Source organism: Patiria miniata, unplaced genomic scaffold (genome assembly GCF_015706575.1).
Source record: "Patiria miniata isolate m_02_andy unplaced genomic scaffold, ASM1570657v1 HiC_scaffold_5, whole genome shotgun sequence".
In the NCBI taxonomy this organism is placed as follows: Eukaryota; Metazoa; Echinodermata; class Asteroidea; order Valvatida; family Asterinidae; genus Patiria; species Patiria miniata.
This window is the reverse complement of record NW_024037072.1, coordinates 973,144-995,346: the sequence shown is the minus strand read 5'-3', so window position 1 is coordinate 995,346 and position 22,203 is coordinate 973,144. Positions and strand designations below refer to the sequence as shown.

The 22,203-nt window shown below is 38.4% G+C and overlaps 1 protein-coding gene across 3 annotated transcripts; it reads left to right on the top strand.

Annotated features, from left to right (window-relative positions):
* Nucleotides 1-3,747: 3,747 nt before the first annotated feature.
* On the top strand, nucleotides 3,748-22,099 carry LOC119740963 (dnaJ homolog subfamily C member 10-like). 3 transcript variants are annotated; one of them, XM_038216489.1, is made up of 21 exons: nucleotides 3,748-3,850; nucleotides 6,466-6,846; nucleotides 8,815-8,989; nucleotides 10,120-10,170; nucleotides 10,628-10,710; nucleotides 12,462-12,587; nucleotides 13,014-13,104; nucleotides 13,507-13,584; nucleotides 14,219-14,298; nucleotides 14,507-14,635; nucleotides 15,205-15,294; nucleotides 15,677-15,799; nucleotides 16,258-16,372; nucleotides 17,163-17,296; nucleotides 17,581-17,796; nucleotides 17,940-18,095; nucleotides 18,433-18,566; nucleotides 19,261-19,462; nucleotides 20,120-20,251; nucleotides 20,640-20,714; nucleotides 21,168-22,099. In XM_038216489.1, the coding sequence occupies exons 2-21, from the start codon at nucleotides 6,595-6,597 to the stop codon at nucleotides 21,192-21,194; spliced, it is 2,469 nt and encodes an 822-aa protein (XP_038072417.1). In that variant the 5' UTR covers nucleotides 3,748-3,850; nucleotides 6,466-6,594; the 3' UTR covers nucleotides 21,195-22,099. The 3 variants fall into 3 exon arrangements, with proteins under 3 accessions (XP_038072417.1, XP_038072415.1, XP_038072416.1); XM_038216487.1 differs by having other exon boundaries at nucleotides 20,640-20,723; XM_038216488.1 differs by having other exon boundaries at nucleotides 3,764-3,854; nucleotides 20,640-20,723; nucleotides 21,168-21,194.
* Nucleotides 22,100-22,203: the final 104 nt, after the last annotated feature.

Sequence of the window (22,203 nt, the reverse complement as noted above, 5' to 3'; positions counted from 1 at the left end):
GTAACAACTTTTACGGGATCAAAATAAGCACCGCGCCTTAGCGAAAATAAAACGGCACACCGTGTAAAGTGAATGGCGCCCTCAATCGCCGATCAGTAGACTTGCCTCAGGGATTTGTGTTCTCCTTTCGGGGGAAGGGCAGGGTCTTAAGAAATCATCCTGCAGACATTTTGTCTTTAATCAACTTGAATGTTACAGGGAAAATATCACACTTTATTCAGGGGGTGTTTTGGTCAAACATAAACTATGAACAAAAAAGTTGGGATCATTATAAAAACCACTTCCCGCATACCGCGATAATAGGGAGTCCACCTCCGTTCGCACACGCCGCGCATGTCTATTTTCACAGGCATCGTACACGGAATAAACCACACTACCCGTCAGATTTTTTTATATTAATTTAAAAAGGAAGACTTATACTACACATAAGACAGGACAATTCGGGAAGGTTAGTGGGCAATCTCTATTCCGAACGAGAAACGTGATAAGTACCGCGATAATACGGCGTTCCATACTACGCCGTGGTGAACGACTGTGGACAGTCATGACAGTCACTATGCACTGAGTGAACAACGTCCCCGCACTGGAGATCGAGAATGCGTGGACGCCGTCAGTGGCCGTGGTCAATGGTTATGTCGCCCACTCGTACTCGGTACGGTGCGGCAAGCGGTCCAGGAATCTTACCTTTTACTGCATTCAACGAGTAGGAAGACCACGGAAATAACGACAATGTTATCCTGATGTGACTTAGATGTCTTGACTTGATGTCTCAGTAACCAGAAGATGTGACAACGCGTGGTCAGCTTGTGCCCGAAACGACGTAAATAAACGAAGAAAATCGATACAACAACACGCGAGGTCAATTTAAGGGCACAAGTGCATAGTCTACCTGCGCTGCCTGGCCTCCTGTCTCCTCAACACGCAGATCTATGTACAGTATACCCGCAAATCGTCAGCATGAAACGGCCGATTTACTGCTTTATCATTTACACCAAAGCCGTATGATTTTCACTAAGCGTAGCCACTACATCCACCCTAACCAAGTAGTTCTTTATTAAAATAGGAAATTCTAACATAATAATGATAAAACAGGTTGTTTTTCGATAGTAATATTATATCAATTTTATAAGAATCGCACTAATTGTACTTAGACGATTTTATTGAAGCATGAATATTATTATAGTTGACGGCGGAGTAATCCTGGAAACATCCTACACGATGTTATTTGCATATCTCAGGGTCGTTTGAGGTCGTGTTGATGGTCCGCTTTCGGTAAAAGCATTGAAAGTGTTGAATGCCCCTCCACTAGTTCATTTTATTTGATGAAAATATTGGATAGCTTCCCAACCAGTTGATATGTTTGAATTTGTTTTGATTCAAAATTTAGATTCAATACATCTTTTATCGACTGAATGCTGTTTTATAAAGGTATTTTGCTATCGGCTCAACAAACAAAAAAAAGGGTCAGATAATTTCTAGGTCATGGTACGAACTATAATAGACGGCAAAAAGATCGATGATTGAAGCGCTGAAATTTGAGTTGTGTTGTCTGAAATAAGTTTGTGGTTATTTTTTTCAGTTACCAAGATACGAGAACTGTCTAAAAGACCAGTTTCAACCAGGGTTTCAATCGATTCAATCGTGCGCATTATGGTGATAGATTAGTCAACATTATTTCCTGCTCAATTAATTAACCTATAGTTATACGGTGTGTTTTTACCAAGAAACAAAATACACGTAGCCGTACATAACTCGCGTGATATGTTGGGAGCTAGTATATAATCATGCAATTTTTACTTGAACTGCTTAATATGCACCATTGTCACGATTGTACTATACAGCAATCCGTGCGCTAATAATCCATCATCATAGAAACCGCAGAGATTTCGTTTCTGAGAATTTTCCACTCGGCGTCAACCTCAATATATTGCCTGGTAACCGGTCTTTTCCTTGATTTTCGAACTAGAGATGGGTTACCAGTTTGGGTGAGTGGCCTCCCAGGGTGACGTCATGCTGATCCTGCGCCGCCAAGGTTAGACTTCGTTGAGTGTGCGAGTACTTTTGGCGGGGTGAAATAGCGGCCAACGAACCACGTGCAGGGTTCATCCAGAGGACACGTTTTGATATTAACCCATTTTAAGGTCTTGCAAAGTGAGTTGTTATTGCGCAATATTCCCTCATTATTTGGCAGTTACAGACATTTTGCAGTCACTTTGTGGCTTGTATGTGTATGCAGTGGGGGGGGGGGGGTTCGAAATAAATTTTGGCGGATGGAGAGCGTATGGACGCACAGGCAGTGCAATCATTGTGTAGCTACCTCTGTGTGGCCGTTGCTCTGGGGTTTTTTTGGAGGTGTAATGAAAGACGAATACCCTCGCTGTTCAAAATAACTATTTTTTCTCCTAACCAGTTGTCAATTAAGATTGTTTTGTTTTAACAAACAAAATACTTTTACCGATTTTGAGCGTCTGCAAACCTCTGAAAAAGAAAGTTTATTTTACGCACAAATGATATGAACGTTCCGCCCTGCGGTAGCCGAAATCATTGTCTGGCAGCGCGGCCAATATATAATTCGATTTTTGTGAAGAAATAATTCAATAACTAAAAGGTCGGTGCGTTTTTTCGTTCGATGTCTCATTCAAAACTGAATTACTTTTCTATTTCTAGGAAAAGAGCAATTGTTAAAAAAAAAAATCGAGAATACCACGGGGAACATTTCTTTGAATTGAGTAGGATTTATTTTTTAAAGTAATTTATTTCACGTAGCCTGGCCGAAATGGTCTGATAAATCAACTAAATCAAGACGTATTAATTCTCAGCGGGAACATACGAAATGCACCTTTATTTCATTGAGTTAAGTGTCCCCACGGTTTGCTATAGTGTTTCCACGGTTTTTCGGTGTTTTTTTTTTTACTACAGGTACATCACTAAATTTATGATCAATTTAGTTATGCCATTTCATTTATTCAATTTTGCGGTAAATTAACAACCGTAATGGTTTTCCATTAACTTATTCATTTGTTGTTACCATCATATTGGTAAAATAGTTTAATCCGGTACGCATTTAATAAACAGTAAAATGTTATGTATTTTTCAGTTCCATGTTAGTTTATTTTTTTTTTTTAAATTTAAAAAAAAGCAAATGGCACATTTTGAATTGGGAAAATGATCTGAATATCCGATCCATCGAATGAACACGATTGAACTAATCATTTCCCAATTTATTGATAAGTCGTACCCCCCCCCCCCCCCCTTCGATTTTTCCACGGCCTAGCGCCTGACGACGATAATGCTTGTCATGCATGAATGCCCTACAGAAATATAAATTTTATCCATGATTTTTACCACTGTGACACCGTAGGCCAATCAGGCTGCCCTCTGTTGTCAAACGAAACTCAAGGAAATTTTACCAAGCCTCGGTTTTGGTTATAGTTCGGCTTCATCTTTAGCTCAAAACAAGCCCAATGTTGCAAAAATATTCAATACCTTAGCGTATAGCCTGAAATTATAAGATGTGATTTTTCTAATGCATGCAATGGACCTATATAGCTCATAAGTCCGAAAAAAATCACGCAAAAGCTTAAAATCAAAACTGACTATTGAATCCAAATCTGCAAACAATTTCAATGTTTGCAAACCACGTTTCGCGATATCGCGACACGTCACTTTCAGCAATATGGTAGCTGGTATCCAGCACGAAATCCTTGAATTAGAATGGTAGATCACATGTTACCGGCGAAGTTAACATGTGTACTGCGTGTAAACATTTTGTGTACCGGCGCGGCGCGGCTTGTTCATGCAGTGTTCTTCCCATGGCATAAGTTAGAAAGTTTTCGAAGTGAAATTTTACGTAAGTATGTAATACGATTAATGTTATGTTTTGTTTGTTATGGTGTAAATATTTTGGTTGATCATTATGTGGCTTTATTACAGTGCCCTATCAGAATGATTACCCCTAATTAACAGCGTTCTAACGCCCAGTTTTGACATGTTTGTAACTGTATTTGTATACTGTTGTTCAGATCAGGATTAGGGGGCCTAATATTATTATTAATTATAAATTATATGGTCAGACCCCTAAACTAAGCCACGCGGTCCTTTTTCTTTGCATTTACCTCCAATTTGTGTGTTACAATGCGCGCGCGTATACAAGCGTTACCTGCGCAGATAATGGAGGGTCGAGGATATAGGCCTAATAATTAATATTATTAGGCCCAACACGTTAAACTTAAAGTTACTTTAACTTTTAAGTTTTATTTTGAAACGGATAAGTGAATTACATACACATTAGTTATATGGGCACCGTTATATGGTCTTTTTAACATCATCAAAATATTCAAATAATCCTTTGACTTCTTAAAAATGGAAACGTGCAATTAAAGGCCTATTAAAACAATAACACACATTCACGGTATAAATATGCGCCATCATGGTCTTGTTCACCGGGCAAAAAGAACACACGTTGCACAGTCATGATTTTGGAATGAATGCATGATGACTTGGAAGCGCAAAAGTATGCGATAGACGATGCGTACACAGCAATGCGTGTAAATTTGCCCGGTAAGCAAGATGGTGCATATCTCCAAAAAAAATTAAAAATCGGTCTCTGGTCAGACCGAAGTTCCAGAATTGATGCAGCGACGCAGTTTTTTTTTGGGGGGGTGGCTTTTTTTTTTTTTCAAGCTTTAATTGTAAAGACAAGGTGGGTACTATTTTGCTTTTTTGTGTCCTCATTATACATTGGTGTCCTCCATCATTTGACTTGGTGCCCTTAATCATTTGTCTTGGTGCAATTTCCCCATTCCTTGGTGCTCCTTGATACAAAAAATTTGAGGAGGTGCGGCAACAGCGGCAATAGAGGGCGCTGTTGTAGCTTCCGTGTTAAATTGAAGAAAAAAAAAAGGTTGACGTGCATGATTAAAATCGACGCATGCGCTGACCAGAGACTGAGTTGGTTTTTTTTGCCTTACCATGAAAGTGCTAATTTATACATTGATTGTAAACAAAAATTTTTGTTTACTTCTTAGTTCTTTGGACACAAATTAAATTATTTTAACATTTTCTTTCATAAATCATGATGATATAAAAATCGTGGTGGCTATCTTTGCGGCAGTCGTTACTTAATTTTCAACTGCTATCGCTACGGGTTTGCAAAATCACCAATGTGAATCTAGGCCCCTACATCACATTTATAACTACCCTTCTAACCAGAACGCGTCAGTCGTCAATTAGTACATGGTTGACTACTGTGCCGGGGATCCATGTTCAAAACTGCTGCTGTGCAATAGTTTTCTTTACTTTAACCCTAACCCCCTAGGCCCTTGTTGCTTACAACCATCCTCAATCCTCCAAAATCCTCCAAAATTTTGCAACTCCGCCTAAATTTTTCAAAATTGTCAGACAGTCCTGCCTCAAAATGCATTCATCCTCAATCCTCCAAAATCCTCCTCATCCCAAAACTTTGCACTCGTGTTTAAATGAAGGATAACCAACGCCAAATCCTTCAAAATCATCAGACAGTCCTGCCTCAAAATGCATTCATCCTCAATCCTCCAAAATCCTCTTGTGCTTCATTCACCATTCATCCTCAATCCTCCAAAATCCTCATGTGCTTCAATCACCATTCATCCTCAATCCTCCAGAATCCTCATTTGATTCAATCACCATTCATCCTCAATCCTCTAGAATCCTCCAAAACCGCCAGGAGGATTTTGGAGGAGTGAGGTGGGTTAGGGTTAATGTTTTTAATCAAATCATTCTTTTATTTAAGCACTCAAGTAGCTTTCAATTTCTTCTTCATAATCTAGGGCTTGGGAAGATTTTTCTTAAAGGAAAATAAAAACTGAGAACCATTAGGTTGAATGATAGTCTAGTTCCAACAGATTACAGATGGTTGATATCGATACGCAATGGTATTTTTGCAATGCCATACGGCTGCCGTAACAATAGCCACTGCGTATAAAAATAGGCCTAAAGTTTTGAATTCAATTTCATTGAAACGCTCATCCTAGTGAGTTCGAAGTTCACAGAGTTAATCTGTGCAGCTCGAAATCCGTGATATACTTGCAGGTAGTCGGGTAGTATTTTAGTCATAGCAAAACCTTCCTCAATGGACGTAATATCATAACTCATATGTGTACTGCATAATCAGTATCACATGATTTTTGTTTCATTAACTTTGCACAATACAAGACTTCAAGTTTAACACTCTGCGCACTTGGCACAACTCTTTCTGTTTCAAATCCTCTGGCTAGTTGGTGGGTTAGTCATTTAAAATCAGTCTGAATCATTGAACAAAAAAGAAACATTTCTCTTTTCCTAATTTGTATTAAGTTGCTTTTTCATCATGATTGCAGTGCTGGCCATCATTGGGATGCATTTGACAAAAAGTGACATTAATACTTTCCAACTTGTACAATTTATGTGAAATAATTGTTTTGAACCTTTTTTGAATTTCTCCTGCAGGCTAGTTACAACATCAGTGAAAGTAAAGTTAGGCACTACCGATACATGTACATGTAGATCATCAGAAGAAATTGCTGGACAGGATTCTTTAACATAAAAAACCTAGTTCTCAATTTCTCCAGCAACAAAATGGACGCAAGTACTGGTGGACCGTTTTTAAAGCGTTGTGGAAGTTGTCACAGCATGCAAAGGAGTAGAGTTCAAAGGTCGTGGGTAAAGACTACCCTTATTGCACTAGCACTCTTGAGCCTACTGACAGTCATCAGCTCAGCCTCTCAAGATTACTACGAGTTGCTCGGAATTGAACGAGATGCGAGCAACAAGGACATCCGTCGGGCCTTCAAGAAACTGGCACTCAAGATGCATCCGGATAAGAACCTGGTTGGTTTTGAGAAATGTGACCCTCCACCCCAAACTAGGCTGGAGTATTTAAGTTTGGAACTTTTATACCCCTCTGACAAGATGTGTCTTTTTGTTGTCAACTGATCTAAACTTCAGTTGTTGATACTAAAGCTTTGACAGATATGAGCAACAAATAAAGTAAAGTCTGTCACAAGCCAATATGGCCCATCAGGCCGGCATTTGTCTTCGGTTTCAGTTGCATGAAATGGCTGAGAGTGTTTCTATTTCTACTTCCCAGCTAATGCCAGTACTCATTGATACTCCTGGGTGGAGAGGGGCAATTGGAGTGAAGTGGCTTGCCCAAGGACACGTGCACAACATATGGCCAGCAGCAGGATTCGAACCCCTGGCCAATATGAATAATCTAGAATTTGGGAATATACTTTACTTCTGTGCAATATTTTCAACACTTGAGCTAAAGAAGGTTTTTTAAGTGACTTCAGCCTAGTTTGGGGAGAGTGAGTCACAAATAGTGCTCCTTGACGTTGGTTCAAACCCTAAATTACTGTACATTATGTTACTGAGCTGAGTATTTTTCAGATTGTTGCAAAATAGATTAGACAGTAAAATTATGATCTTTGTCAGATTCATAGTAAGACGAAATCTTTTTAATCAGGATTGAAAAAAAAATTGAAATGCACAATAGCCAGCGTCTGATGCAGTCCCCATAATATTCAGATTGTATTCATGCAAAATGTTTTTGTATGTACAGGGTATGGGCTTCAATTGAAATTGTACCAGATGTTACATCTGTGCCATCGGCAGGGCCGCAGGGGCTATATTCAATGTAGAGCTTCACAAAGGATGGTACACAAAGGCACATCAGGCTATGTGTACATAACAAGTGATTTTTGACTGATATTTCGTCTTGACCACAATTGGAGAAACTGGTCTTTAAAAAGTTTTGAATGGGAAACATTTTTTCCAGAAGTCCATATTAATCTGTAAAAAAATGTATGTCCTCAAAATATATGTTTACCTTTTGTAATTTACATAATATGTGGTAAACTCAAAAACAAGCAAAAAATCTGTTATAGAAAAACTGCTCAAATGAACCCAACCCAACAAATAAGTCAACTACTTTTGTAAGCTTGTAAACAATCTTAAAATTCCCTAACACAATACCAGTAGCTGACCATTTCTCAAAATGAGAATATGTCATGATGAAGATATGATCTTGGCATCAATTGAACATTACAAACGAAACAAATGTCTTTGAAATCAATTTTATGGGATCCTGCGAGACATACACATTCATTGTGTAGTGAATAATTGTACAAAGCACTCTACACGTACCCAAAAGCCATAATTAGTTAAAAATAGCTCTTCATTTTTGCATTGCCCTGAGCATGTACATATGTATTTATTACAAATTGCTGAATCAATTGAATCATTGGAATTTGTCTGCCACGCGTCTTTTATGTCATTCCTGTGGTTTCCTGGTGTGACACAAACAGCTGTGGCTTTTGATGACTTTTTCAGTTTCGATGATATCAATTAACTTTCAATTTACTTTCCTTGTTGCGAAATCCCATGCCAGCATTTATTCAGTAAGAAATTGTATAATGTGCAGGCTAGTTTTGTAAGTCAATTTTTGTAACCTTTGGCAATATTCATCTTTATACACTGCATTTATCAGAATTTTTGGATAACATTCTTCTCCTCTGTTAATACTAAAATATACCTTTTTTTTATAGAAATAATCTCAAATCTGAATTTTTTTTATGACAAGGGATTGTTTTTGTCCAATTGAGCTCTGGCTTTGCAGTAAAAAAGAAGTTCATCATTTTGAAACAGGAAATATGTGAGTTCAAAAATAGGTTTTCAATTGGCAGTCTCTTAAATGTCGGCTGATATAAAACAACTCATCACTAAGTCATTATGGGTGTAAAATAGGTCTTTTTAATCACTTTATTTTCAACCACTTATCTGTTTTCCTATTCTCAGGATGACCCCAAGGCTCATGATAAGTTTGTCGAGATCAACAGGGCATATGAGGTGCTGAAAGATGACGACCTGCGGAAGAAGTACGATCGGTTCGGGGAGGAGGGTCTCAAGGACCAGCAAGGACAAGGAAGATGGAATCGCTACGAGAGCTGGCAGTACTACAAGACAGAATTTGGTGAGGAATTTATAGACTGAGTGGAAGTTACGGCTGTGCATCGGAACCAGGTACCCGAGTACCGGACTGTTGATGTCAGGATCGGTTCCAGATCATGGGATCGGGTACCCGCAACCAACTTTACATATTACTCAAGTAGTAACTTCTCAGACAATGAAACAGAAAGGTTTTGAATGCTGTTTGTGGAGAACGGAAACCAGGCTACAAATTGGAAAACAAACCATTTTCACATTTGTGACGTTTGCAAAAGTTATAGTTTACACTGTAAAGCTATGCACACTGCACACACTTGTATCTTGCTGTATCGTACGGACCTTTGTGAACAATCTAAACATCACCTTCCGAGATTTGAATTGTGGGGGTGGGTTTCTTTAACGGGTACCTGGGTACCCATGTTTTTTTCAATCGGGTACCCGGTTGAAGGGGATATGTGCTGATGCTTAAAACATTGACCTCAAAAACCTGCAAGAATTTACAAGAATGCAGTACATAGGATCTACAATCTGTGTAACACCCTATTTTTTTTAATTCGTTTATGTCCTGACTAAGTTTATCCAGTCAAAGGTAATCAATGGGTTCTTTGGAAGAAAAAAAACCTACAAATTACAAATTATTGAAAATATTGTGAATTGATAACTGTAATAAAATGAAAAGTTTTGACCTCAGCTTCCGTATAATTGATCCCGCAGAAAACAATTGGGTAAATTCTAACACTGGTGGTACCAAGAGTTCACATGAAAAGTGAACATGAACTGGCGATGACCAAAACATTCCTTTACCCCAATTCATTGGGATAGCTTGTCAACTGATTGGAGACTGGGAAGCTTTTCATTGACTTGCGATGAATTGTGATTGACTTCTGATATCTAGTGAAGACCTGAGAAAGCTTATGATCCATCACAGAAGTCTTGTGATGGAAGCGCAAAGGATTGTGGGTTATCCTGACTGTCCAGCTAACGTAGCTCATAGATGAACCTTATGCAAACCAGCTGTTTTTTTGTAATTGGCAATATTATCCCTATAAAGGGAAGGGGACATGTATCTGTTTGTGTTCATTATTTCATCTTTCCATGTTTTCAGTTATCCCACATTTAATTTGTCAATGTTTTTTCCCCTTGAACATTTTGTAGGTCTTTACGATGAAGATCCTGAAGTCGTTACTCTCAGCAAGACTGATTTTGGTGAGTTTGATGTGATATTTCTTGTGTGCATTCATGTTCAACTCATGTTTTCATTTGAATACAATTGTTAATGTGTTTGCACACTGGTGTTTTTCCAGCATTCCAATTTAATTTTATAAAAAAAATATTATCCTAAAAAATAGGTTTCTCTTTTTATTACTTCACTCAACTAGCAAAAAAAATTCCAGGATAAAATTTCTCACGTTATTTTTCAAAGAAGGAAATGCTGTGCGTCAGTTGAATGAAACTGAAATTGACATGTACACATTTTCAGGATTTTTTTTACAAAAATAAAGAATTTGAGAAGGTTTTCTTGAGTCAGTATTTCATGTAAGCAGTGGGTGCAATACAAACAGGATGTCGATTGAAATTCTATTTGTGTGGTAATTGAGATAACTTTTCACATATCTTTCGGTATCTATTGACTTGGATGTCACCTTTCGCTGCTTGGTTTCAGAGCAATCGGTATTTGGTGAGGACATCTGGTTTGTCAATTTCTACTCTCCGCGTTGCCATCATTGCCATGACCTGGCCCCAATCGTAAGTCTTCTATTAAATAATTTGAACAGTTTCATTTGTTGCGACAGGTGGACAGTCAGTGGCATAACTGGAATGGGGAAGGGCATGTGCCCCCCCCTGCTTAAGGCTTGTTTCTCCCCCTCCCCCTATGCCCCTTCCTTTCCCCACTCAGAATTGGAGGGGCACTGTAGACTCTAAGTGCCTCTATGCTGTGGACTCTTGTTTGAGGAACAAGTGGGCACTGTGTAGTCTCAGAATGAAAGGCACCTACATGTACGATTCCCTGATTATTTTCATCGGAACACCCAAATAATGAAAGTGACATCGACTTGTTTCTAGCAGCGTTGCAGTTGAGTCCCATCCATAGAGCTATATTAAATTACATGTACTACAGCGCTAACTCCTCATTCTGCGCGCGGAGACGCTTTGAAGCCGTCCTGGGCGCAGACATTTTGAATTCACGTGCGTGTTTGTAGAACATAATGAAATTAGATGGATTGAATTTTAAAAGTGTACTCTAAATGCAACGCGCAAGTAGAACATACGCAAACAACTTAAGCGCGTCATTGACGGTTCAAAAAACGTGACGACAAAAAGCATCTGCAGCGAATACGCGCGCGCACGCGTTGCGCTGTTCGCGTAGAGCAAAATGAGACGCTCATTTGCTGATCGTGCATTTCGGTTTTGGGCGTATTGGCTTCGATAACGCACCGGTATGGAATACAAACGCAGGTATGCAAATAGCCGTACAAAAGCCGTACAAAATTTCTAGGTTTCCATAGGTTTGTGCGCAAACATGGATGCGCCCAGCAGGCTTTCCTTTGTACACGAAGTTAGCGCTCTAGTAATATAATATAGCTCTATGGTCCCATCACACGTGAATCTTATGTCGTCCACAAGTTATTAGCTAACCAAATTGTTCATCTCCCATTACTTACAACTTGCTGGACTTGTGAATTGACTAGTGATTTACATGTGATGAACTTGTGATGAAATTAACTGCTTCTAGTCCCTCATTGTATTTTACATTGCAAAAAAAGGGGCTGGAAATATTCTAGAAGCGAGAGCATTTAGTTCTTATTTCACTGGTTTTGGTGAGTCTATTCTTACACATGAGGAATCACTGCATTCCAGAGAAGTGCATTAATAACTGTGTTTTGCATTGACGCTATCCAGGGGGAAGTTTTGTTTGCAAGGTATTATTATTATTCAACAATGTCAGCCATAGTACATAAAAACGGAAAGATACATGTACTCATAATATGGACATATTTTTCTCTCTTTTCTAGAATACTGCCAGAGCCAATTGAATTTCCCATTGTTTTTGTTCATGCTTTATATTACTTGAATTGAAAGTTGCCAACTTTCAGTTCAAGTCATATAGTGCGTGAACTGAAACAAAAATGGTACAAAAACAGTTTCTAACAAAACTGTCACTTCCAAGCAAAATATACAGCTTGACGATCAAAATCAAAAGTTTGTCCAACGATATTCAGTTGATATTCATTACACATATTCATTACACAATGACTACCTATGAGGAAATGTAGAATACATTTTTTTAAAATCCTTTTCATGCTCTCAATCAAATTCAAAATAGAAAAATACATATTTGTGAAATAAATTATCACAAGCACATTATAAACTTCTTTGAAGGCGATGCATCTGCTTCAGTATTCATTTTTTATTATTTTACAGTAGAAAATGAAGTATATTTGAAATCGAAAAGGTCTGCTTATTATTTATTTATTTATTATTATTTTTTTGGACAGTGGCGTGAGTTTGCTAAGGAAATGGAAGGTGTGATTCGCATCGGTGCTGTCAATTGCCATGACGACAACCCTCTCTGCACCGCCCAGGGGATACGATTCTTCCCCACCCTCAAGATCTATCCTCAGGTATGGTGCACCATTTATTCCACTGACCATTTGTTCAACTGAATTTCCACTAAATTAACATTTAAATTATGGCATGATAACAAGATTTAACGTTTGAGCACATGTCTGTGAATTTGAGCAAGTTTGAATGAGTACCATAGACCAATAAGGACTAATGCGTGCACACTAACATTAAACAGATAAAACGTTATCATGAACTTCTGTGTGTTGGATTCCTGCTATGGTGCACAAGCGAAGCAACCAATCTCAGTGTTTCCAAATAGTCAACTTGAGAAATCAAACTACGGTTGGCTTGCGTAGGTTTCAGTGAAATTAGTCAAATTGTGGTTAACTTTAGTTTTGCGTGAACTTGCTAATAATTCAAGAACTAATGTTTGTGCATTTTGTAGAATAAGTCGCATTGTTTTATTTCATATTTGTCTGCAGAATGAAGAATTCACAGGAAATCGTAAGCTCCAAGATCTGATCAAGCATGCTTTGTGGCTGGTCAAGGCTGAGGTCCATTCCATTTGGACAGGTAAGACATTTGTTGGAGTATCTTACAGTAACTTTTTGTCGTGTAAGGAATTTATACTTATTTATTTACATAACAAAATGTGTCTGTGTGGGTGTTGTAAAAAAGGGTGTCTGTGAAAGTGTGCTTACAACCACTGTAAAGGTGACACAGTAGCTATTTCGAAGAAAATAAAAGAAATAAAAAAAGGAATACAATTTGAAATTTACTGACATTTTAAATTGTAACGCTCAGTTCATTTTTTTTACAAAGTTTTAAATGAAACTTAACAGCATTTCATTTTCATTGTTTTGGGTTTTTTGTTTTTGTTTTATTTCCTTTTGGTATTATTATTGCCAGGGAAACTACGACTGTTGTGATTTCATCATAACATCAAACTAATATTGAATTTGTTTATTTTTGAAGGAAATTTCAAGACCATTCTTTTGTCTGAGAAGCACAAGGACCAGCCATGGGTTATATCATACTGTGGAGCACCAGAAGGTTGGTCTGTTTGTCTATGTGTCCATCTATCTGTCTGTTTCACATTGTCATCACATGTCTGTCAGCATTTATAAGTTTCCTCATATCTTAATCAACGTGATCGATTTCAAAAGTTTGTAAGTTATTCATATCAAAGTTAGACTGATATAATGATCTTTCATGTCGCAAAGCCTCAGAGCCTTTGTAGCCATGATTGTAAGTTAACAGCAAAACGATTACCATTTCTCTATGTCCTGTCAGTAACTTTAAATTCACTGTTGGTTGCTAGTATCGTATAGACTCTTTGCACCCCAGCCATCATTGAGGTGTGTGCATTTGTTCCCACAGGGATACACATGAGTACAACTCTTGTACATTCATTGTACCGAATTAAAAATATTGAAAACACCTGTTCATTTTGCTGTACTTGGCATCATTTTCTTTAGTATAAATCTACTTGTGTACAGAAAACAATCCTTGCGTAGTTTTTGAAAGAGAGCAAAGTGTTTGTATGTTGCATGTGTGTTGTGGCAGATGTTAAAAAATAGTATTTATTTATGCTTTTGAGGGAGAAAAAGTTGATGCATGAAGTAAGAGGAAATCAAGTTTTTAGTTTTGTTCAGATATGGATTAATTGACCTTTGACCTTGTGCAGGAAATGAAGGCGAGTCAACGGACTTAGCACATGCTGGCTGTTTGGATTTGGAAGACCGAACAAAACTGGCTGCCATTTTGGTAAGGCAGATTGCATTTATCGTATTTGTCTGGGTTTTTTTTCAATTTTATTTTCTGTACATTGTAGTTTGAAACTTAGAAATTTGCCATTTTTAAAATAAATTTTGAAAATAATCTGTCATGTTTTTCAGGTTTTTAATTTTTAGCAGGTTTTTAATTTTTAGCATTGCAGTGTGAAATTGCTATCGGGTGGTGTTTTTTTTTTCAGAACAAAGTTGTAAATGTTGGTGCTGTGGACTGCGTGGCCTCCTCCAAGTTGTGCAAGAAGTTAAATATTGATGACAGCATCATCAAGTACTACCCATCAGGAAAGAAAGCACTATCTTCATCTAGCCGGGTAAGTCACAGGCAATTTGTCAATGATAAATTTGTATAGATTATATGCACATGTCAATACTGATCCATATGCATGTCAATGGAAGAATTGGACTTAAAAAAAAGAGGAGGGGTGTCAAAACAGAAAAAGAATGCTGTCTTTGTGGAGCGCTGTGGTTACGTAATGGTTACGTTGTTTGACTCATGTGCCGTGGTACCCCCACGGGGAACATGGTCTTGTGTTCTTGGGCAAGACACTTTACTACAATTGCCTCTCTCCACCCAGGAGTATCAATGGGTACCTGTGAAGGTACCGGGTAGAGACCAGAATGCGCGGATCTCGAGCTGCTGCAAAAACTCTCATTGTCTCATTGCCTGATGAACAGGGGTAATAATTGTGAAGCGCTTTGAGACCTTTGGTATAAAGCACTACATAAGCACTAGATTGTTGTTGTTACAAAATGACAATTGAAATATCATATTGTGACTTAAGATAGGATATTGTCCATGGGTTTGGACGCCCTCAGGGCCAAATGACGCTCCTCAGGGGCTAGGATTAATGACTATTATCTCCATGTTGTGTCTTGGCAGACATTTGAGCTTGATGAGCCCAAGAGTATCGCTGCCGAAGTGCTGAAACTTCTCCCAGACATCTCCACACTCTCTGGTGAAGAATTGAAGGTAATGCTTAAATTGTCAATGAATTCAAGTGTCGCAAAGCTCTGGTCCCCCCCAACAGAATAAGAAATTTCAACCAACAAAAAAGAGTGCAAGGCACAGGGTTTTTACCGAGACACAGTTTTGATGGACAGTTACTTGACAGGTTGGATGAAATTAAGTTAAGAGGTTGATTTTATTCAGATATACAAATTTTCCTTGTATCCGCGTATTTCCTTATTTTTTTACAAATGTAACTTCCCTTTATGCAGATAGTCTTGTGAAGCTTGGAGCTCCCTCATTTTTTGATGATTTCCAGTTGTATGCCTGTTAATGGTGATAATGGTTTCTGATTCTTATTTAGCAGGTTTTTTTAATCATTTGTTTGGGTTGTTTTTTCCTTCAGAGTGGCCGGGATGATTTAAAGACGGGCAAATCAGACGAAGTAATGTTGGTGTATTTCATGAGTGGGAAGGAAGAACATGAGATTGAACTACGCAAACTGCCGTACCTCCTGAAACACATGACGGTAAACTAACCAATCAAATCTCTTCATTTTCATGGGGGTCAACTGATGGTGCAGCTGGACCATTTGGAAATTTATTACAGAATATTCCTTTAGATCGTCATTCACATTGGTTAATTCTAAAGGGGCACCTTAGTTACAGTCTAGATTGCACCAGAAATGAAAACTAGATGTGCACATGTTGCTTGGAAGGGAGGTGAACTCTAAATCCAAATCCACATTCAGTTTAAGAAATTCAAAAAAATATTTATTTGCCACACATCAACAATTTTTGACTGAAATAAAAAGCCAATATCAGGTGAAGAAAGATAAAAATGAAAGAAATCAAAAATACAAAATGTTTACATTTCACAAAATGTAAAAATTTATCTACTATGGGAGGATGTGAACAGGGGTTCTGAGGGAGGACGGTGCAGTGACACTATGCATGATTCCCTCATTTGTTTTTGGTTTGTTTTTAGGTTGGGAAATTCAACTGCACCCAGCATCAAGATGTCTGCCAGACATTGTACCTTGGCACCAACCTACCCAAGGTGGCGCTCTTCAGGAAAGGAGGTGCCCATGAATTCCACCATGGTATGTTCTTTCACATGGATTCACATATATTGCATTGTGACAAAATGGGTTCCGTTCATGAACAAGATAAGGAGCTTTTTACCATTTTTGAGTGCCCAGTGGACAGGACACACCACATTCGTATACTAGTGCGCGTGCATACAGCCTGAAGTATGCACAGCTAATTTTTTTCTGAATGTACGCAAAGCAGTAGCGTCTTTGGGTGAGTGTCACGCGTCGTCGGCATTGCGTTGGAATGTCTCTCCCAGTGGTTTCCCCAAACTGTCCTTATCTTACCGTTGAGGGGGTACTTGTGCACAGTGCCCATACAGGCAGCAAAAGCTCCATCCCAGACGGGTTAAGAATTTTATTGACAACTCCCAAGTTTATAGGGAGATTAAAAACAGAATGTGTGGCCCAAGGTTTATAGGCCTGTGTCTCTGATGGTAATGCAACACTTGGAAAACTGGAGGCATTGCAGTGACCTATTTCTGTCATTGATGATCATTCATTTTGAATATCTAATAAACCATGTATCATGCGTGTGTACATTCACCAATAATATGCCTTGACTTAGCCGTCATGACAAAGGCAAAACTGAGTCCTCATGTCCTCCCAGATCCTTCCAATGTGCAGGAAGTTTTGAAAAATGTATTTCTTTACATGAGGCATACATGATGACCCCTCAAAGTATAAAGTTAAAAGTACAACGAATGCGCCATCGTTTTCATCAAAAGAAGGATAATTTTAGCGTCCGGGAAGGTCCATAGCAGAAATGCTTTAGTTAACGTGTCTATTTTGTCTCCCGCAGGTCGTCTGTTTGCTCAGGACATTGCAGCCTTTGCCAGACAGGGTGTAGATTCTAGACTTCACATTCTGGGCCCGGAGAGTTTCCCCGAACCAGTCATGACTGGCCAGTTGTGGTTTGTGGATTTCTTCTCTCCAGTAAGTCAACAAGTTTGCAATTTTGTTATTAATTTAACTCCGATTGTCTTCTAAAAACTTTTTCTAGTGAATTTAATAATTTTGTAGCAACCTTGAATTTGTTGAAATAATGAAGATTGTTACATTATTGTCATAGGTTCAGACGAAACAACATTTTACCAAGAGCCCCCCCCCCCCTCCCCCCAATAAAACCCCCTGAATTTCCAGGTTTTTTTGTGGTTCTTATATTCTTGTAAACTGAGAAGAAATTATTTGCCTCATTTATTTTTGCTCTTTGTGAACAGCATTGCCCACCATGCAAACAGATGTTACCGCAGTTACGCAAAGCAGCCGCACGTCGGTTGGACGTCAACTTTGGCACAGTGGACTGCACCGTCCACAACACTCTCTGTACCCGGCATAATATCAGGTCCTACCCAACTACCGTCATGTACAATGACAGCAAACCACACATGAACATGGGGTACAAGACCGCAGACGAGATTGTTGATTTCATTCAGGTAACAGGCATTGTTATATGTTAGAAGGAAGACTTGATAAGACACAGGTTTTGAAAACAGGCATCATAGCAAATAACCCAAAAAATGAGTACCTTAGATTCACACAATTTACTCCATGATTTTGTGTCTTGTGTTATTTTCAGGACACCTTGCATCCCACCGTGGTTGATCTGAATCCAGACAGCTTCCAAAATCTGGTCATCAATCGAGACCAGAAGGACATGTGGTTGGTGGATTTCTACGCTCCGTGGTGTGGACCGTGCCAAGCGTTATTGCCGGAATGGAGGAAGCTAGCTAAGGTATGTACAGCATGGCAGCCATCTTGGTCTGGTGCCCTGAAGCCTTGACATTTACACATTTTGTATTCCAAGGAACTGTTTCCATAATTAAAGAAACTGGCCATAGTATATCATATTGCAGTCATCTTGGTCTGGTACCCTGAAGCTATGACATTGACATAGTGTTTATGTCAATGACTGTTATCAACTTTTCAGAAACCAGCTCCGATATACCACATTGCAGCTATCTTGGTCTTGTTCCCAGAAGCCATGACATCGACACAGCAGGTATACCAAGAAATGTTACCTGAATGGGAGCAAGTAAACGAGTCCGTTTCTCATTAATTGCCTTATCCAGAGATTGAACGGCACAGCCAGTGTTGGCACCATTGATTGTGTCACCCACGCCAACTTGTGCAATCAGCAAGGAGTCCGGAACTACCCAACCATCCGCGCATTTCCATTTGGAAAAACAGGAAACACAGGAAGAAGGTCAGCTATACTTTTAAGCAATTGGCACCTGTACTCAGTGTATTACATTGTATTTATTCATTGATGAAAAAACCATACAATGCTGGAGAAATTTGGGGCGGTACACAGAGTAACAGGCAGGGCTGTTTGGGGCGGTGGGTACTGTAATGGGTTAAAGCCCATTTAATCCAAAACGGTCATACCAAAAAATAAAGCAACTTAATTGCTATCAAATACTTGCTTAGTTTTATTGAAAAGAGCACTGGTACTAACAGCCTGTGAAGGTACTAAGTCTGGCATCTCGTTCCAGAGAGAGGCTGCAAACGTTGTCTTAAAAGTTCCAATCTCAAATATTCCTGACCAAGTCTACCCTTACAATGATAACCGGTAATATCCTGAGTTGTTTTCAAACTTTTAGGTTCTCACCTATAAATGCATACATGGATCAGCCCTGGATTATCTCCAGGAATTAATAACTGAATATCATCAATCGAACAATCACCCCTCCAGCCCAAAACATGGTTACCTCCATGTACAGTTCAAAATCTGACGGCGAGCGGACATTCCGATTTGCAGCTCTGGAAGAATGGAACAAAATACTTGATCATAAAAATCAGCGTATCCTTTCAAATCACAGTTCTAATCGCCGCTTAAGACACACTTGATTGCTACCATAGGCGCATCATTATTAATTTTCCTGCTGTTTTCTCGACAGTGATTACAACGGTTGGTTCCGTGATTCCAACTCCATCTTTTTCTGGGCTCACAACTTCCTTCCTTCCTTGGTGGAAACCATCGATAGGAGTAACTTCCGGGACAAAGTCCTTCGCAGCACGGAGCCCTGGGTGATAGATTTCCATATGCCACACTGTATGCCGTGCCAGCAGTATAAACCGGAGTTTGAGCAAGTAGCTAAGGTCAGTCGCTTCAAGATTACAATCAGACACAAATGACTTTTACAGGGACCATGACTGGATTTTAACACTTTTGCAAATTTCCAGTCCTCTGAAATGTATGAAAACTATGAGACATTCGTGTTTGGTTAAAATATTTGTAAGGTTCACTCTTTTTACCACGTGGAATGCACCTTTCCTGACAGCTGAGGGCAACGTTGCCTTGCTGTCATTTACGGCAAACACTATTTGGTTTTGGAGTTTTCTGTTCAAAATTTGCTCACTGAACAAATTTGTGATTAAAGTTCTTCATGTGCTTTAATACTGTCATGTACTGAAACAACTATGAATCACCAAGAAAAGAACATTTACCTCAGCAAATAATCAAACATTCTAGCAACTTTTGGTGCTTTGAATGACGTCACATGCTGATGAAAACTTTACACCTTGATGGTTTTTGGGGTTTTTTTGGGAGGGGGGGGGGTTGTCTATTTATAAATTAGAGTCACTCATCTTATTTTGATCGAAGATCAATATCGATTAAAAAATATTGCCTTTTACAAGTCTATTTTGCACCGCTTTATTTGCTCTGTTTAATAGTAGTGCAAAGTTATCTTTATAATCACAGATATTCATCCCATTTTCAATTTGGATTTTTGTTTGTTTTTGTTTTCCTTTTAGGGTGTTGAAGGCTACGTCCGTGCAGGCAAGTTGGACTGTACGCAAAACCAGAATATATGTCAACAGGCCAGCATTAATTTCTTTCCCTCTGTTCGACTTTATAAAGGCACACACAAAGTCGGCCATTCACAGGTATGTCATTCGTTTTGTGATTTCTTAATTTTATTTAAGAAGAAATGCATCATGTTTAAAAATTCAGTGCTTTTTGTTATTTTTCAAAGTTGTAGGAAATTTCCAAAAGATGTGATTCATAGGTGTAACTGCTGTAACAAGCGTTATATTTTGCCTGTTAAAAACCTGGATGTAAAAACATGGATTTTTGAAATTATAAACGGAGCCTACTGCCTTATTGTTCCTTTGAGATTTGTATTATCTGTATGTTCATCTTTCTTCTTTGAAAGATACTCTTTCCAGATATCGATCAGTATTCTTCAAGGTTCTGAAATTCCTGTCAAGTCTTAGATTTTCAAGCAGACAAAAACACAATTATTTCTTCAAAATGTTCTCTTTTTGTTTGCAGAATTGGTTTGGTGAGCAAGTGGATAAAACTGCAAGCAATTTAATACCACTCCTTAAAAAGCGATTCACTCAGAGGGCAAGCAATGTAAGTATATGAATAAATCACCGACATGTAGATTTTGCCAATATCCTGACGTGAGAGATTGAAAACTTCATTGAAGCTTATCTAGAATGCCATGAAGTTTGTATATAGCTTTAATTACTCTATTTAAGCTTTGCTTCACTCCACAAAACAATTTTATTCTTGTGTTTTTTCCCCCTAACAATGACTCAGCCCTTCTAATGCAAAATTCTATTCACATTGAAACAAATATATAAAAGAACTGTTACAGTCTGATGTTAACAATCATTTTGTTAAAAGTTGTGACGCTCCTAGCTAATTATTTCCGTTGTGGAGTTTCGAAGCTTATAATTTTTTCCTCATATTATTTTTATTTCAAAGCTTATAATTTTTTCATCTTTTTTTATTTCGAAGCTTAGAATTTTTTCCTCATATCATTTTATGTACTCTCTCTCTCTCTCTCTACAGAGCAAAAACATAAAAGACGAACTTTGACCTCCAACCACCGGGAAATAGAACAACAGCCCATTGCCTTTCGGATACGAATCTCGATCTTTTAGTGTAAAATACAGGGTGTGTTCATAAGTTATATGTTAATATGTACACTGCTTGCAACCGCTGTGGATTACAAGAAAAATTTGGTTTCATATTCGTGGCAAGAGTGATGTAGTTGAACAGGGGTAATACCTTGTGAAGATGTAACGGCCAATATAATTCCCATCCTATTCCAACACTTCCCCTGACACCCTGTATCTCACCCTGTGTCTCACCCTGTATCTCACCCTATGTCTCACCCTGTATCTCACCCTATGTCTCGCCCTAATCCCCACCCTCACCCTAACCCTGTGTGTTCTCAAAGGATCATATGCATACTCAGTGTAGTCATCATGTGTGGATATCTCAATATATTGATTAAATGTTTCTCATGATTGTTGAAATCGGAATAGTGGGAAAGCTGTCAAGATTTTTCCAAAAGTTTGGTGTAAAAGTTTCTTGTGATCTGAAGTTGTAGTATTTTCATTTACGGATAAGATAACTTGGAAGGAGCATTCGTATGCAATGCATTCCTGAAGAGACATTTTCCTCATGTTTACGTTGTAATTTTTAGCTCCATACTGCTCCTGTGGTATCATGTACAAATAAATATTGTCTTTCCAGCAAAAATTGCATGAAATTTGTTATTTTTAGTATTTGACATTTCTACATCCCTTCAAGTGCATGGCATTTTTTAACTTAATAACATTCATATTTTTTGCACCTTACTGTTATATTATACACATGAAATGGTCTGTTCGTTTACATCCGAAATATTTTTTTATGAATTCTTATTTAACAAAATGTTTCATCCCTAAAGTAAACTCCAGAATTTGATTACTAAACTTCAGAATTTGATTAACTGACGAGTCTTGATTATGGATTTGAAAAATATATGCGACAAATGACCTTATTTGACAATTTGTATCAGTACTGCAGGGATACCCCCTGATTTCTTCTGACTAGGAAA